The sequence below is a fragment of the Silurus aristotelis genome (assembly GCF_946808225.1).
Source record: "Silurus aristotelis genome assembly, chromosome: 15".
NCBI lineage: Eukaryota > Metazoa > Chordata > Actinopteri > Siluriformes > Siluridae > Silurus > Silurus aristotelis.
Genome location: NC_139588.1, coordinates 13,131,527 through 13,148,430, shown reverse-complemented (window position 1 = coordinate 13,148,430; position 16,904 = coordinate 13,131,527). Strand labels below are relative to the sequence as shown.

At 35.9% G+C, this 16,904-nt stretch overlaps 2 protein-coding genes across 12 annotated transcripts in view; both read right to left on the bottom strand.

Moving 5' to 3' along the window:
- Positions 1–6,529, bottom strand: part of plcb4b (phospholipase C, beta 4b) — a 64,301-nt gene extending 57,772 nt beyond the window's left edge. For 2 of the 6 annotated variants that reach the window (XM_083562081.1, XM_083562082.1), the window contains exons 1-2: positions 6,079–6,529; positions 2,850–2,894 (exon numbers count right to left, since the gene is read on the bottom strand). The gene's annotated coding sequence lies outside the window, so the exon portion shown is untranslated. The remainder of the gene's footprint in view (positions 1–2,849; positions 2,895–6,078) is intronic. The other 4 variants (XM_083562079.1, XM_083562083.1, XM_083562084.1 and 1 more) reach the window with 3 other exon arrangements.
- Positions 6,530–13,393: 6,864 nt separating this feature from the next.
- The window catches only part of plcb1l (phospholipase C beta 1-like), a 102,594-nt gene continuing 99,083 nt past the window's right edge, over positions 13,394–16,904 (bottom strand). For 5 of the 6 annotated variants that reach the window (XM_083562094.1, XM_083562095.1, XM_083562088.1 and 2 more), the window contains one exon: positions 13,394–14,308. In XM_083562094.1, coding sequence (XP_083418220.1) covers positions 14,084–14,308 — 225 coding nt within the window. In that variant the 3' untranslated portion in view covers positions 13,394–14,083. The remainder of the gene's footprint in view (positions 14,309–16,904) is intronic. The other variant, XM_083562096.1, reaches the window with a different exon arrangement.

The window sequence follows — 16,904 nt, the reverse complement described above, 5'->3', positions numbered from 1 at the left end:
TTTTCTAAAAAGGAAACGAATTACTTGTTCACGTCTTATTCTGTCTTGTATAATTAGTATTGCTATTTAATAAACAAAAAGTACTTCTTATCCGATTACTCGATTAATCAATTAACCAATAGCTAGAATACCTGATTACTAAAATATTCGATAGCTACAGCTCTAATGCAGATACAACCATTTGGAGTGATTTAGGTAAATGAAATCAGCACTTATATTTGTGCATGAACCTCTACCCAAAAGCTGTTTTAGGTGAAATGTTACTAAAAAATTCAATTATCTACACTAAGTGCTTTATGTTGATCACAGTCATGCAGCCATTTCCCGGACTATTAGGCATGAATCAAAAAATACACCCATGCCAGGGGACCAACACACTCATACATTCATAAGCAGGGAAAATTTAGTGTAGCCAATCCATCTACAAGCCTGTTAATGGGAATTGGGAGGAAACTTGGAAAAAACCTAAAAACAATCTATAAACAACAGTAACACAGACATTAACCCAAGCTCAGGATCAAACGGGGCACCTAGGAGGTTTCTGCAGCACACCTGGGGTACGTGTTGTTTTCTATTAATTTCACCCCAGGGAATTTTCAACCCATGATTGCCTAAAAAATAATGCAGTAAATTGAGGAAGTGTTTTTGAGTATGGCTATGAGTCCTGTTAAACTATGTGTGAGAAACTCTGAGAGTTCTAAAGTTCATAAATGTTATTAATGTATGCATTTGTGTGTATGGCTTAAAAAAATAGCAGATAATTGGTTATATAATCTGACTTGTATGCACCTGTGAACAGCCTTGGATGTTCAAACCCTGCTATGGAACAGAAAAGATTCTCATATATTTCATTTTCTGTCTAAACAAGCTCTGTTCAGACTACTCTCAAATTTTTACAAAATTACAAAATAACACCACACACCAATAGCTCACTGTTTTGCATTAGTCTCAAAAACAAGTGGATCCAGAAGTAAAGATCTAAGGTAGTCACGTTTTGTGTTATGAAACAAAGGTCAACAGTTTAATTGAAAGTGCAAATTACGTTCACATGCAGCCTTGCCACCAGTGATTTGAGGCCCAGGTTGAGTGAATGTGAACAGAGGGATGTGTTTCCAGTGGGGGATGGAATTAGAAAGAGCAGATAATAGCTTTTGGTTTGCACTGTTCCTAAGTATTTTTAGACTCACATATGCAGTCCAGGAACGGAATTCGTTTAGTAGATTTTAATGTTCCCTAATAGGGATGAGTCCTGAACACTATGTACTGGTACGATGGAGGGTATTCCAGGTCAGAGATCATTGGGAAAATTAAAGTAACCATAAAATAAACAAAAGCACTTTTAGACCAGTTGACTGTTCTATATTTTCAAAATGTATTCAACTTTTCAATTTTATACAAAAACAAGTCAAATGTCGACTTGATGAGCAATTTGATTAAATCAACACTTAATTGAGTAAGGGATGACATATCGGCGATGCTGCCTCACATCTCCACACTCTACGGTTCAATCTTGAGATAGACTGTGTGGAGTTTCACAGGTTCTCCTTGTGTTTTATTAGGATTTCTTCTGGGTTCTCTGGTTTCCCTGGACTGGCTACAGAAAACTGGCCCTATGTGTGAATAAGTGTGTAAATATGCATTCACAATGCTCTGTGGTGGACTGGCATCCCAACAAATGTAAATTCATCCATTTTGTGAACGTGATAGCCTCCAGATCACTTAGACCCTGACCAGACAGAATAAAATGGTTACTAGAGATAAAATGAATGAATGAATTGTTAATTTAATTCCTGCTGTTAAATCAGTGGATAGGTGAAGCGCAACCAGGAGTCCCGATATTTTTTATTTAGAGTAGTAAAAATCAATCCACCAATGTCAGCAAGATATTATACTAATTGTACCCTTTTGTATTGTTGTATAATTTGCTAATTTCACTGGACACTTAAAAAGACTGGGTTTTAACCCACTCCCCAAAACTGGAAAAACAAGAAGGTCTATAAAAATGTATGTATGTATATTTATGTATATTTATGTATATGTATATGTATCAATATATATAAACTGCATTTGAATAAATATCCAATTTGTCTGACCATACTACAACACTTTTACTACTAACAGAAAGCAAACAGACATGGCCTTTACCTCAGCCTTGCAAAGCTATAAATTTAACACAAGCAGTTTAATGTAAGCCAGTTTGTCAGTTCGACTAACAAGGTCTCATACAACATGCAAAACCCGCACATTACATTCAGCAACCCTGCAGCTGACACATTTTACAGCAGCATCCTAAACGCACTGAGCCCAAGACAGCCCAGGCCTTGCAATTGGTATGCAACACCAAGCCTTTAACAAGCATTAGAGCAAGGCTTGCGTTTAGTCATAAAGTAAGACAGCCGAACAGGAGACACCTGCACACAATCTATCAGCAGTGTTTTAGTGCTTTTGCATTAACCAATCCCCCAAGAAAAAAAGGATAGAAAAGCCAACAAAGAGCTGCTGCAAAAGTAGTAAATATATTAAAGAACTGTTGGACATATTAAAAGCCATGTCGCCTTGCATAACCCATTCAATTAAAACCTTCATGTTGTGTTGAAAACCTCCTATGCGAGGTCTATTTTCAGTTTGTCTGGATGTAAGCACATACAAAAAAGGAGTTCCAGTTTCTTCGTAGGACCCTACATCAGTAAAAACGTTTACTTGACACACATGGATACCTGTTGGACCTCTATATTACAAAACAAAGATAAGCACTTGGAAATATATTTCATTTTCTCTCCTGTTTTCACACATTCTATGGGGCAAAGTCTACATTTATGAAGACTAAAGAAAGAAACAAACAAACTTACCAGTGCTGCATCTAGTGTTTCACCAGGACAACAGCATATCTTGTCCTGTGGGAAATAATAAATAATAGTATTATATATTAAAGTTTTTCATTTATTAATCTTAAAAACATAATCTAAATAAAGCAAGAAAAAAATTCAAATAAACCAAAAAACAATTTTAAACTAAAAAAAGGTGAAGATTTCATTTTTATAATCAATAAGCTTTAAATGAAATTATATTTGGATTGCTTTTCATCCAAGAACAATAGGCAGAAAATTACTGTATCGAGAGTCATTTACATAAACGTCTGTCTGAGACAACGACACCAAGAAACACTGAGAGCCACCCTGTTTTCATCTATTACATAAAAAAATATCCTTACAGTGTTTATCAAGGCCTTGTCTAAAGCATTCTGTTCCCATTTCATTTTGGTAAACAGTTAAATGTGTTAGGACTTGCAGCCACTTCACAAAGATCTAAGATGCAAATAGAAACCTAAATGTTGTAGAACTGGTAACGCTGTGCTCAGTAACCTAGAAAACAGAGTGCAGTTATCACTTTTGTCACTGTTTGCATGACTGTGTAGACGCTCCTTTTCGCACTTTTCATAATATCTCCTTCACCTTCATTATTTTGTTAATAATACGTTTGCTTATAAATAGCAGGGGTCCCCAAACTTTGTTCTGTGAGGGTCACATCATTTTTCTTTTCTTTATTGGGGGGTCGGGTCCGTCTGTAACAGACAATGACATGGGCTAAACTTCAACTACCGGTATTATTGTGGAGATTTTCTGATTTTAAATGTATTCATTATGCCTCCTAATGCTTGATTAGTTTATTATTTTCTTATGAACCATACAGACAAATGAGCATTACTTTTCATGAGATATATAGCCTATTAAAAGTGCATTATTACTTTCATAAAGACATTTTTCAAATTCATTGCTATTGAAATCAAAACATTTACTTATGCATATGCATATAGTTAATGGGTGAATCTAACAAATAATTAGGCTATGTTAATAACTAGAGGTCAACCGATACCCGGTAGCTGAGCTGAATCGCACTGGCAAATAACCGATTAAGCAACCGGAAGTTTTTTAAATGGATACTTGATAAAAAAAAAAACATAACACTTCATGTAAAATAGTACAGAAGTATGAAAATTTATTTTTTACAAAAAAAACTACTGAACCATGAAAATGTGCTAAAGAGAAAAAATATGAATATATTAATTAATTAATATAATTATATAATGAAAACATTATAAATAATAAATATAATATAGCGCTCTCTGTGCAGCGCACAGTCTCTTGTGTAAAACCAAACAGCACAAGCCAATTTTTATTATCAAATACAGATGTGATATAAAACATATATTTAAAATGAAATTTTTAAAATATGTCTCTGGCATTGTTCAGATGAAGTTCCAAATGTGGGGGCAAGCAGTATTTGGCCCACAGGCCGTAATTTGGGGACCCCTGATATAAGGTGTCCATAAACCATAGGTCAACTTGCTAAGCAAAGACCTCAGGCTGTAAGATCACCTAAGATCATTCAAATCTGACAATAAAAACAAGAGTATGTGTCACATTTTTTTACACATCTTTTATGCAGATTAATGACATCATCTTCAGTTCGGAAATATGAGAGAATATTCATCCAATAGAACGCAAAGGCTGTGCTGTCAATACTGCAATCCATGTTTCAATGACAGTCAGACTTGCATTCTTTACTCTAATGAGACACACCTTTCCTATTAGTGTCATTGTCTTTACTTAATAATTTACAATAATTACTGAAAAGGTTTGACCACGAATCACTAAACAATAGGACGAGTGTTATCACTCAACTGATCACAAAAAACAGAGATCAAGTTCCCTGGAAAAAATGTGCCACCTGTTATTTGTTTCAGCAATTTATTTGTTATTTGTTTGAGCAATTTAAAATATATGTATAAATAACATCATTCTAACTATACAGTAAATATACCAGTCCAGGTGCAACCTAAAGTCTCTGATACTAGTCCATATGATTCAAGTTGGCCATCTGATCTAATAAAAAAGGCTTCAAAACCAGTGAATGCAATGCACTTGTATTTTCAACTCAGTTTGTAATTCTTATGAAACGATACCGACAATAGGACACACAGAAATGCACGACAATTTGGCACAACACACAGTTCAATCCACTGTAACTTTTAAACTGAATTCTTGTATGTTTGAAACCTGAAGTGACAAGTGAACACTGCATACAGTAGGTCTGATTATTATTGTGAAAACATGCACTAATGTTACAGTATGTCGCACTAATAAACAAACAAACAATCATTGTGTAACATTTCCTTTATTATATTACATTTATTTCAATTATGCAGCTCTATAAGACATAAATGGCGTAGATATATACTGTATAAAGATGAATTACTTTCATAAATATTTAGGCAACTAATGCATTTTTCTTTGCTTCCTGGTTTTCGTGTGTAGTTTATCTTTAATGGGTTATCAACTTCGAACTGGTTAAACCAGAACAAATTAAAGCAGAACAAATAATAGTGGGGAATCACAGATTTATTATGGAGGATAAGTGTGACATTGGCAGGATGAGGCTAAGTCTGTAATGTATGTGCCCGGCTTTGCTTTCGGGTGCTCCTGTAAGTGCTAGCTGACAGCCAGAAAGCTAGGCAAGAAGCTAGCAGCAAACACCATCCACAGCATTTATTTGAATGCAATACCCGATGCGAATTAGACCTAAATAGCACGGGAGCACGCGCGCGTTGTGTCGCGTTGTGCAACGGGATCAAAACGAGGCGCTGCAGCTGCGCCCTGCACTATTTCCCCCTTCTCCTGCCCTCATCCCTCCGAATCCAGTGCCAAACGACTCCGGCTAGTACCCTTGGCTACTGGAAGCCACTTCAAACATACAAACAAAGAAACACACGTCTGATGAAGACAGTGTGTTTCTAATTATCCAGGGCTCTCCTTTCCGCCGTCGTCTCCTAAACGCACGCACGCACGCACACACACCACCGATTTTCCCTTCACTCGATCTCGGACCTCCCAAGTCAACCAGCAACATCTAGGACACACCACCAAAAAATAAAGAGGAAAAAAATCTGCTCAGAAGCCAGCACATAAATGACACACACACACACACACACACACACACACACACACACAAACACACACACACACACACACACACACACACACACACACACACACACACACACACATCACTGTTCCTTACGTGAACTGCTGATTTCAGGAGCTGCTGTAAATCCGGAGCTGGTCAGATCCCCGGGCCGGATTTTGTCCAGCTGCTGTACTGTCTGTGTGTCCCTGCCTCCTGATAATGCTGCCCACTCCTGCGTTACCTCTCGCCCTCCAGTGGAGAGCCGCTACAGAAACCCCCTCCTCTCTCTCTCTCTCTCTCTCTCTCTCTCTCTCTCTCTCTCCTTCTCTGCTGAATGAATGAAAGGTTAGCAGGGGGAGTGAGTCATGCACAAATGCCCTTCCTCCAGCAACTACAGCGATTAAAGAGGAGGAGGATGAGGAGGAAGAGGAGAAGGAGGAGGGGAAAAAAATCAACAGTATGCTGAAGTATATATCCTCTATGCCCTCCAATGCAGCTATTCCAGCAACTCCTAAAACAAGTAAAAAGCAAGGATTCACCGAAACCTATCAAACAGACGAACTTGAAGATTGCATGCTGTCGACTAATCAGCTGCAAGCCTGCTTTTTCCAAGAACTCAGTTAAAGCCATGTGACAAAAACTGGGTTATGTCACATTTATGTCATGTTACTGCAACGGCTCTTTCTGAGCTTGAACATCGCCTTCTCCCCTTATAGGCCAAATCCAGACCCTCTACTTTTTACAATGGCTGGCCAGGGATACCCCCTTTGTCAATTTAAAGTGGGGTAAAATACACTTAAGGTTCACTTTATTAGGAAATGATATTCATTATACATTATATTCAGAATATTTATGCAGTTACCTAATCATTAAATCATGTAACAGCAGTACAATGCGTAAGTCCATTCTGTGTAAACTGTGGCATGTGAAATTCCCAGGAGATTTTCTAAAATACTCAAACCAGCCCATCTGGCACCAACTTTCATGCCTAAGTTGTGGAGATCACATTTTCTTCTTGCACGGATGCTTGATGTGATTTGATTAACTGAAGCTCTTGAACTGTTTCTGCATACATTTTTGCATTGCTAATTTAACAACTGCATGGAGGCACAGGTGTACCTTATAAACACTGTATTAATCTTCATCTAAAATCATATATTGTAGCTACAGTCATCTATACATGTATATGGGCTAACATAAAATGCATGCATACAATATAAGTAACATTAGGAAGGTAGCTATACATACATACTGCACTGCTGCAGTTACTGTAACTGCTACTGGTACAAAACAACAGCAACAACAACAATAATAATAATAATAATAATCAAATGGAGGCAGGGGTGGCACTGTTTATCTCTGAAATACTCTTCCTGATATTATGGAATACTGTATAAGTAATAAATGGGAAATGCTAGCTCAGTTCTTTGGCATGGGGTTACTGAGAGGTAAGTCAGGGTTTGAACCCCCAGTATAGCCAAGCTGCCACTCTTGGTCTCTTGAGCATGGCCCTTAACCAATATTCATTTATAAGTCATATAAAGTTATTATTTCCTGGAGATGAGTTAAAGAAATATAAATAGTATATATTGCTTCTGTGGGCAGGAACTGAATTTATAATGCTCACTGTGAGTGATAAAAGAAAAAACAATGGGGATAAAAGTAGCATTTTGTTCATTTTGAGCAGTACTTGTATTACAATTTTCTCTTTTCCTTTCCATTCATAAGTAGCTCAAGAATAAGGTAAAGTAGTTACTAAATCATATGCTTTTATTTAACAACCTAGTCCAATAAGTTGAAGAAAATATTGTACAACAAACATAATAATATAACAAGAAGATTTATGCTTTGATTGTTAGAATGCATGTCATTTGACATGATGCTACATGTAATAATGTTACATTATTATTTTTTTTCTCTCTTCTTTTTCATGTTCTCTAGAGTGAGAGACTGCAGCCAACACAGCAGATGTGATTACAACAGTGTGGGTGTAAAAGTGGCAGTGTAATTAGCTGTAGGCAAACTGTCAAATCTACCAAATAAAAACAAACACATTTTTAACATATGTGTTTATGTATATATATATATATATATATATATATATATATATATATATATATATATATATATATATATATATATATATATTTCCACTGCTCAATACAGTAATCATCATTGCAGTGAAATCTTTAGCCTAGTTAAGAAGTGATTCCAAATATGGACCTGTTGGGACCTCCACTGCCTAAAATATGCTTTCTAATTAATGGCCCTTCAAAACCTTGTTGAGAGTTTAGTCGGCTACTACCCGGATGTCTATTGCCTGTAAAAATGGAAAAAGAGACCAGCTGTATATTGTCTTTGCAAATATTAACATAACACTATCTCACCATCACCTTACGAAGATAGGATTCATTAGAGCAGTTATCTAACACCTCCTGTCTCTGCTAAACTAATGCAAGCAAAATATTCCCAGGAAAGAGAAGGAGGCATGGCCACGGCTTGTGTAACTTCCAGGGTGATAGATATTAAAAGAATATCTTCGCTGAGTACAGCTCAGAGTTAATTAGCCCACTTCCTGATTGCTGGAATGCAATGAAGCCTTGGACATTGTCTGCTTCTCCTCAGTTTAAAACCTTATCTAATGACAGAAAGTTGCCAAAAAAAGAAGATACACACCTGTGCATACACATAACCCTCAACAAAGATTACACACAACACAAAACCTGTAGTATTCAGTGCTCCACTTGATTTTCTTCATTTAGACCCAACGCCAAAATGCCTTAATGTTCAACACCATACAGTATCACAGTGAGTACACAGTTTATCTTCACATTCCAAGAAATCATGAAAGACCATCTGACGGAAACTAGGGTAATCATGCTATTTTCTGTCCAAGCTTGATTATCCTTGCATTGCAGAAAAAAAAAACAAATACAAGGAAAACTATTGCAACATAAAAAACATTACTGTATGTAAGCAACAGAGAATTCCCCTCTAGTGGATAGACGCATGCGGTTTGAGCTTTGATACATATCAGAGCAAAAGGCCAAAGCCGAACAGTGATCACAGCAGGCTTTCGCTTTGAATTATTCTCTTTCATGTGTGCTGTGTCTCTGTGTCTCCCTACATCCCTTCTTTTTCAAGCTATCATTTTTCAGGTCTTTGCTTTCACCGTACATCCACAGCCTCTTAAATCACTAATGTCAGGTGCTTGGATTAAGAGTTCAGGATGTGATTATAATTACACATTACATAAATTCTCTATGACAGCCAATTATAACTTCCTAATGACTGGATGAAAGTTTCTGGTCTCATATATATATATATATATATATATATATATATATATATATATATATATATATATATATATATATATATATATATATATATATATATATATACAGTATATCACAAAACTCAGTACATCACTCACATTTCAGCAACCATTTTAGAATACCTTCTTAAGGACAATGCTACAGAAATTAAATCTGGATATATTTTAGAGCAGTCAATGTGAGGCTTGTGCAGCAGTACAGATTTACCGTGCTCTTAAAAATAGTTTAACATACAGACATTCATGTCAAAATAACAAAAGTGAGTACACTCTTAGTGATAATAGCTCTATGGTGTTTAACCATGCAAAACCACATGTCGTATTCATCATGTTCATGTTTTTGTCTGCTTGACGGGACCATACAAATTTGTGTATCTTGTATTAGAGCAGTTAAATTTTGGTGCTTTGAGTACAATTATCTCACATTGACCACTGGATTTTCAACATGGTACATCATGGCAAAGAATCTCTGAGGATTTGAGAATTAGAATCGTTTCTTTTCACAAAGACTAGGCAAAAAGAAGATCGGTAGCACCCTGAAACTTAACTGTACAGTGGCCAGGGTCATACGGAGGATTTCTAATAGGATTTCCACTCGAATTAGGCCTCGCAAGGGTCCATCAAAGAAGTTGAGTCCTTGTGATGTGTGTCAGGTGCAGAAGCTGCTTCAAAAAACAGATACTTCAGTGCTGCCAGCACTGCTGTAGAGGTTGCTTGTCATTGCTCAGACCATATGGCGCACACTGCAACAAGTCGATTTGCATGGCTGTGGTCCCAGAAGAAAGCCTCTTCTGAAGCTGGTTCACAAGAAAGTCCACAAATAGTTTGCTGAAATCAACCTGTCTAAGAGCATGAATTACTGGAACCATGTCATGAGGTCTGATGAGACTAAGATAAACTTGTTTGACTCAGATTGTGTCCAGCATGGTGGTGGTAGCATCATGGTCTGGGGCTGCATGCACGTGGTTCATTGAGGGAAACATGAAACATGTACTGTAACATTCTGCACACATCAACCACACATGATGCCCTTCCTTCAGAAACTGTCGTTATCAAACACAATAACGACCCCAAACACATTGCCAAGATGACAACTGAGAAAGCTGAAGGTGATGGAGTGACCAAGTATGTCTCCAGATCTGTGGGGCATCCTCAAGCAGCAGGTGGAAAAGCTCCATTATGAAGGAGTGGAAGATGATCCCAGCAACAAACTGTGCAGCTCTGGTGAATTCCATGCCCAGGGGGATTAAGGCAAAGCTGGATAACAGTGGTGCTCACACAAAATATTTATACTTTGGACACAGTTTTGACATGTTCACTTAGGGTGTACTTACTCATAATTGCTGAATATTGAGTTATTTTTAGAGGACAATAAATCTGTACTGCTATACAAGCTGCACATTGACTACTCTAAAATATATTTGAGTTTGATTTTTATAGTATTGTCCGTTGAGAAGATATACTAAAATAGTTGCTAAAATGTGAGAGGTGCACTCACTTTTGTGAGATACTGTATATAAAATTAGACAAAATAGGTCATGCAGTCAAAATGACCCATTCCTCATAAGAAAAGTAGACAACACTTGAGATTAAAAGCAATGATCCATAGAGGATATTTACAGGCCACACATAGACAATTAACTTTTCTCACCTTAACGTTGACAAGGCAATCTGAAATATGACTGTATGATTTATTGGTAAGAGAATGTCTCATTTTAGCTTCACTAACATATCAAGGTCAGCTGCAACAGCGCCAGCACTTTCTTAATAAAAACCTGGTGTATATGTCTGATTGCCAAACAAAGGGATTAGTTCTGGCTCACCTCATTTACAGATTTATGGCTGATAGGACAGAGCAGCTAAACTGAACTCCCTGATCATAGTCCTCCATATATATTCTCACTAATGCAGTGACAAGAAGTCTAAATCAGTTTCATCCTAGTTTAATTTAAAAAGTTTGATGTTTTAGGAATGTGTACATTTTCAAAAAACAAGTACAAAACTATATATTTACATATTGAACCAACATTTATTTTATTTACAAGCATTTCCCCTCTACTTTTGTCATTTGAACATTTTGTAACGTATTTTTCTGCTCACATTTTCCAAATGCATACAGTATATCCAGTACCTTAATGTCTAATACAAGAAATGGGTAGCATAGACAAAACAAAAGTCCACCACATTAAGTATAGAACATTCCTCTGGAATACTGCTAGTCACAAACTTTACTCAGTAGTGTTTATGGTACTACAAAGTGCACATAATCTATTTAGCAGTTGATATACAGACACACAACAACACAGTCCTTAAAAAGACATTACACGATGCATTTCACTCATTCAACTAGGTCAACATATATAGAAAAGCACAGGACTCACATCATGGCAATAATCCCTCAAAAGTAAAAAAAAAAAATGTATAATAATAATAATAAAAAATAAAATCATTATTGAACACTCGTTATGTAATTTCAAGTATATTAAGTTTCAAACTTTATAAAAATTTGTTTTGTCACAACAGGCTATTACTTTACAGCAGGAAGACGAAAGACTTTCTGGGGGATAGTATAACAATTATTAATCATACAGATTGATAACTACAGAGCATCTGAAATTTTGTTTTGGGAATCCAACTAATGATTCACATGTTGATAAATTTTTTTGTGTATTTTTTTGTACCTCTCAAGAAACTGAATATGTATTTTTTTTTTATAAATGAACTAAGATAAAGTGATTATATATATTTTGCCTAATAATCCTGAAAGATTCAATTTAAATTGCAAATGAAAAGACAATTATAGCATTGACATCAGTACCTACAGTATCTGACATCAGATAGACCTTTCACTTGCAGAGCCTAAACAATATGTGTGACTCAATTCATATGACAAGATATGAAGATTAATCTTAAGGATAAGGTTTAAAAAAAAAACCTTAAAAAATCTTTAAAAAAAATAATAATAATTCAGGCAGGTCAGCCTTGTCAATTAGTCATGATCAACCTTGTCATGATTCAGACTGAATAGATGAGTAATGTCAAATTATAATCATAAAATTTGTTATTACTAGTAATGCTTTCGGTTTAAATTTACCAATATAAATTATAAATTAGTATTAAATATACTAATATACATAGTCATGCTGAACTTACTCCAAGCTATTTGTATTTGACAGATGGACATGTCATAACAACTGTTATGTATATATATATATATATATATATATATATATATATATATATATATATATATATATATATATATATATATATATATATATTTATATATAAAGAATTGTGCATTGTATATTGTACAGGAGAAAGTTTAAATTATATCACATATTTCTTTCTTTTTCAAGATTTCCTGAAGATTTCCAGGGCATGGGCATGCAATTTGCCTCTCAGAGCATGTGTTTTGCAGTGGTAATTACATTATATATAAACAGTGATTATAGACCAGAGTACAGTTTAAGTCATAACAACATTCAATGCAAAGTTACATTTAACAAATATGTTTGTAAGACTTCTATCTCACACACAAACACAAACACACACACACACACACACACACACGCACACGCACACACACACGCGCACAAACACACACACACACACACACACACACACACACACACACACACACACACACACACACACACACACACACACACACACACAGAGGGAATATAGCGGGGTTATCTTTGTTTGGCACAAACATGTTACCACAAAAGGGAAGCATTTCAACCTCTATTTTGTCCATGCTTGTGACGGTGACCTGGGCTGTTTCCAAAAAGCACTGTAAGTAAAGATCATCACAACCTGTTTACTCTACCATTTGCCAGTGTTTTTTGTGCTTTCTGAGGACTTTCTGAGGACTTTCTGAGGACTAACAGAGGATAAGAAACACTATATGCTTATCTGATGCAGACCAGAGAACATCATGTTTAAAGCAAATCTCTTGTAAAAATTATAAACTGAAGCAAAATGATCTTTTACAGTACACTCTATCCAAGCGCAAGGTGCAAACAAATGATCTTCTTATCACTGTGGTCACATTAACATAACTGTCTTTCTGTTCTTTTATAGCTGATAAAATGCAGGAATATTTACATTATGAGTATGCATTTTTTTTCAATCTCTGTGCTACATAAGTAACATTTACAAGTGTACGAAATCATGCAACGGACCAAGATTACAATAACAGGTGTTTGTGGTTCTATTTATAAGTAGAAAAAGAGAAAAGAAAAAAATAACTAATAAAATATTAAACTTCATTTTGGAAAACACATTGGTGACTATTGTTACTAATTTAAAAGAAACAGTAGCAGATATTGTAGTGCTGTGGTAAATATTAAACAAAGCTCTTAAAGCCTCTAGAGTTTAAAGCAATTTATATACAGACATACTCTGAAATGATTTTCATAGTTCACTTTGCAAATAATTGCCCAGATTGGGGCTCACTATTAATGAAACTTTCTGACATAATCCCTAATATTTAACTAAACCCAAACAGCAGCCAAATCCAATTTGTCAGTTTACAGTAAACCATTTCATGAAAAAGCCAGAAGTACTCTTGCTGTTGTTCAAGTAAGTTATCTCAACATTCTGTCCAATGTAGAGCTTATTATTATAAAGCACTATCTGCATAAAGAATAAATGACAAAGAGAACTCTGTTAATAAAGTCAGAAAACCTTACAGACCGGTGCAAAGATAAGAAATAAGAACCAACACCAGAAAACCTAAAATCTTTGCACATGCTGATGTGAAACCCAGCGTGTAGTTCAGAGAGAAGTGTCAAACACCTTCTCTGCAAAATCCTCTTCTGCTTCCTCCTCTGACTGGCCTGCTTTGCGGTTGAGGTTCTCGGCGGTGGATGACGTGCTAAGGCAGCTCGAGTCCCATTCGTTACTTAGCTTTCCTTTAGCACTTTCCTGGACAAACTCTTGGATCTCCAATGGAAGTCGTCGAAACTTGTCCTGGTATTCCTTGTCCAGCTCGTTTTGAAGCTGTGGAAATAACCAGAACACGATTTGAGACTATAGGACGCTATTCATTTCCTGCAGACGATTACACTCACTCTCTGTAACCTAATCCATACAGTGTAAAATACATCTTTAACTCAGATTAACTCACCCTGAGTGGGTTTTTAAGCTTCCCCAGAGAGCATGAGGTAAAACGTTAAAAGCTTTATAAATGGTGTCTAACAGCATCGTTGGGCTGATTTAGCAGTTTAATAGTTACACAGAACAAAAGGTGCCTGGGTTCTGTAGGCATCCTCCTGGAGAGCACTGAGAGAGCTGCAGAAATCAAACTGAATTGAATTAATAATGTTGTGTCACTATATCTCTCTCTGTCCTGTGCTAACTCTCCAAATTCACTTCTGCAAAATCTTTTTTTTTTTTCTGCCAGTCATAAACTCCCCTAATGATTAAACATGACGAAATTGTATTCATTCTGACCCAATAATTGTGTTAATGCTTATTCAACTAGTTAACTACCCTGTTCAGTCTTCTGGGAGCATTGTAATTAAAGAACAGCACCAAAAACGAATTGTGTCAGCGGCAGTCACTGTGAAGCACACTCACTGTTCTTTTAGCTTTTTCAGAATGTCGTCAGCATCAGCAAATCTTTAATGATGTTTCAGTTGAAATTTCAGGCAAATGTGGAGCTACTACTGTGCTTAGTGCTCTTTAAAACTTCATCAAAGAAAAAAAAAAGGTTTTCTAAGGTTTTCACATGTTTTCATTTTTATGTATGAGTCTGTATAAAAAAGCACTTTCAGTAATCTACTGTATAATTATGTATAAATAATGTAGAAATTGTGTAGTTGATAATTATCAATAGTACATCTTATAACTTTATCAATTATGATAAATGCACTTACATGCAATTTTCAGGATACATCATGTCATCCTACATCAAAGAAACCTTGTTTGTCCAATACATTGTGTTTAACTGTAGACATACTGAGTGCAGACCTGTCTGTTTTAAACCACCTAATAACGATTGATGTACATTTTTGCAAGCATCATCCAACAATATTTATTGAAATCATCTAAAAGTGTAGATTGCTGAGGAATTAACTGTAATAACTTCTAACATGAGTTTGTGTGTTCTATTTAAGTAGTGCTTTAAACCATTACGCTTTATTTTTCCCACAGTATTTCCAAAAATATCATTTAAAATACATTTATCAAGTCACAAACTAGACAGTTATTAGTAGTTGCAATAATTACAGTTATTATCTAGTTAATGTAGCTTAGTTGCTCAATAATTCTTTACCCAATGAACCTAAGAAATGGACATTTTTCACCAACTAAGAGTGAGGAGCTGCAGCTAAGCTTCTCTATGAACACTACTTATGTTAAAAATAAACAGTGCATGATAAAATAGCAAAAATGATCAACAATGGGGTGGTCTAATACAGCCTGAGACAAACCATAATGATAATTTATTAAAAACTTTAAGTTCCAAAGTCCATAATTAATATTAAACCACAGCAATTTGCTTACAATTATTATTATTTTTTTTAATTAAAGGATAAGATAAAAAGTAAATGTAACTTATCTAGTTACATTTCATGTTGTGGAATCTAAGCCTAGTAATAAACACGTTTAGACAATTTGTTCCTTACAAGTAAAATAAGTGAAGAGACTTTTATCTAAATAATGACATCACTTTTCACAGTCAGTAGGTTTTCCACCACATGTGAATGTTCAAGACAGAGGACTTTCCATTTGTGGACATTTAATTAAAATGCAGTAACTATAAGTAGTTAAAAAGCATTGTGTAGACAATAACAAAATATTTTTCGTTTCAAATGGAAGCGATCAAAAAAGAATAAAACATTTTGGAACAAGATATAACAGGAACGAAGCCTCACTTCAAGGAGGTAACATACCGTTCATGTTAGGCTACATCACAAACCCATCATTGTTGATTATTTGTCTATAACAGCATGGCCTGTTGTGTTTTACCCCCTATATAATGTATTATATACAGTACAAAGCTATAAAATGTTCTGCTTTTAGAAATGATTACAATGACCACCGAAATGTGCATCAATTGGTCTCTCATCCTCAAAGGCCCCTTTATGGCACAAGCTGCATTGTAGGAAATCATATTTTCACACAGCTGACAATGACAGGGAGCATCCAGATGGCTGTAGATAGCTTCCACATAGACATCCCGCACAAAGAGTGACCTACTTAGGTGAGGGACATCTGCTGTCCCCCTGCCGGCCTGGGCACAAGGACTCTCAGATTAAAAATGCCACCTCAATGCTTTTATCCACTCCTTAGTGTGTGTGCATATGTGTGTGCATGCATGAGATGTGCCTATGTGAAGAAAGGGAACAAAGTGAAACAACTGACTGCCAGGATGCCAACTGTGTTTGACGGTAAGCTGAGTCACCTGCAGGCTTGGCTGTCCATGGCAGACTTTGCGTTTGCATGTACCTGTGTGTGTGTGTGTGTGTGTGTGTGTGTGTGTGTGTGTGTGTGTGTGTGTGTGTGTGTGTGTGTGTGTGTGTGTGTGTGTGTGTTGTGTGTACATGCCACCTCTTTATCGCCTGGGAAGGTTGTGTGACAGCAGAGGTACTTA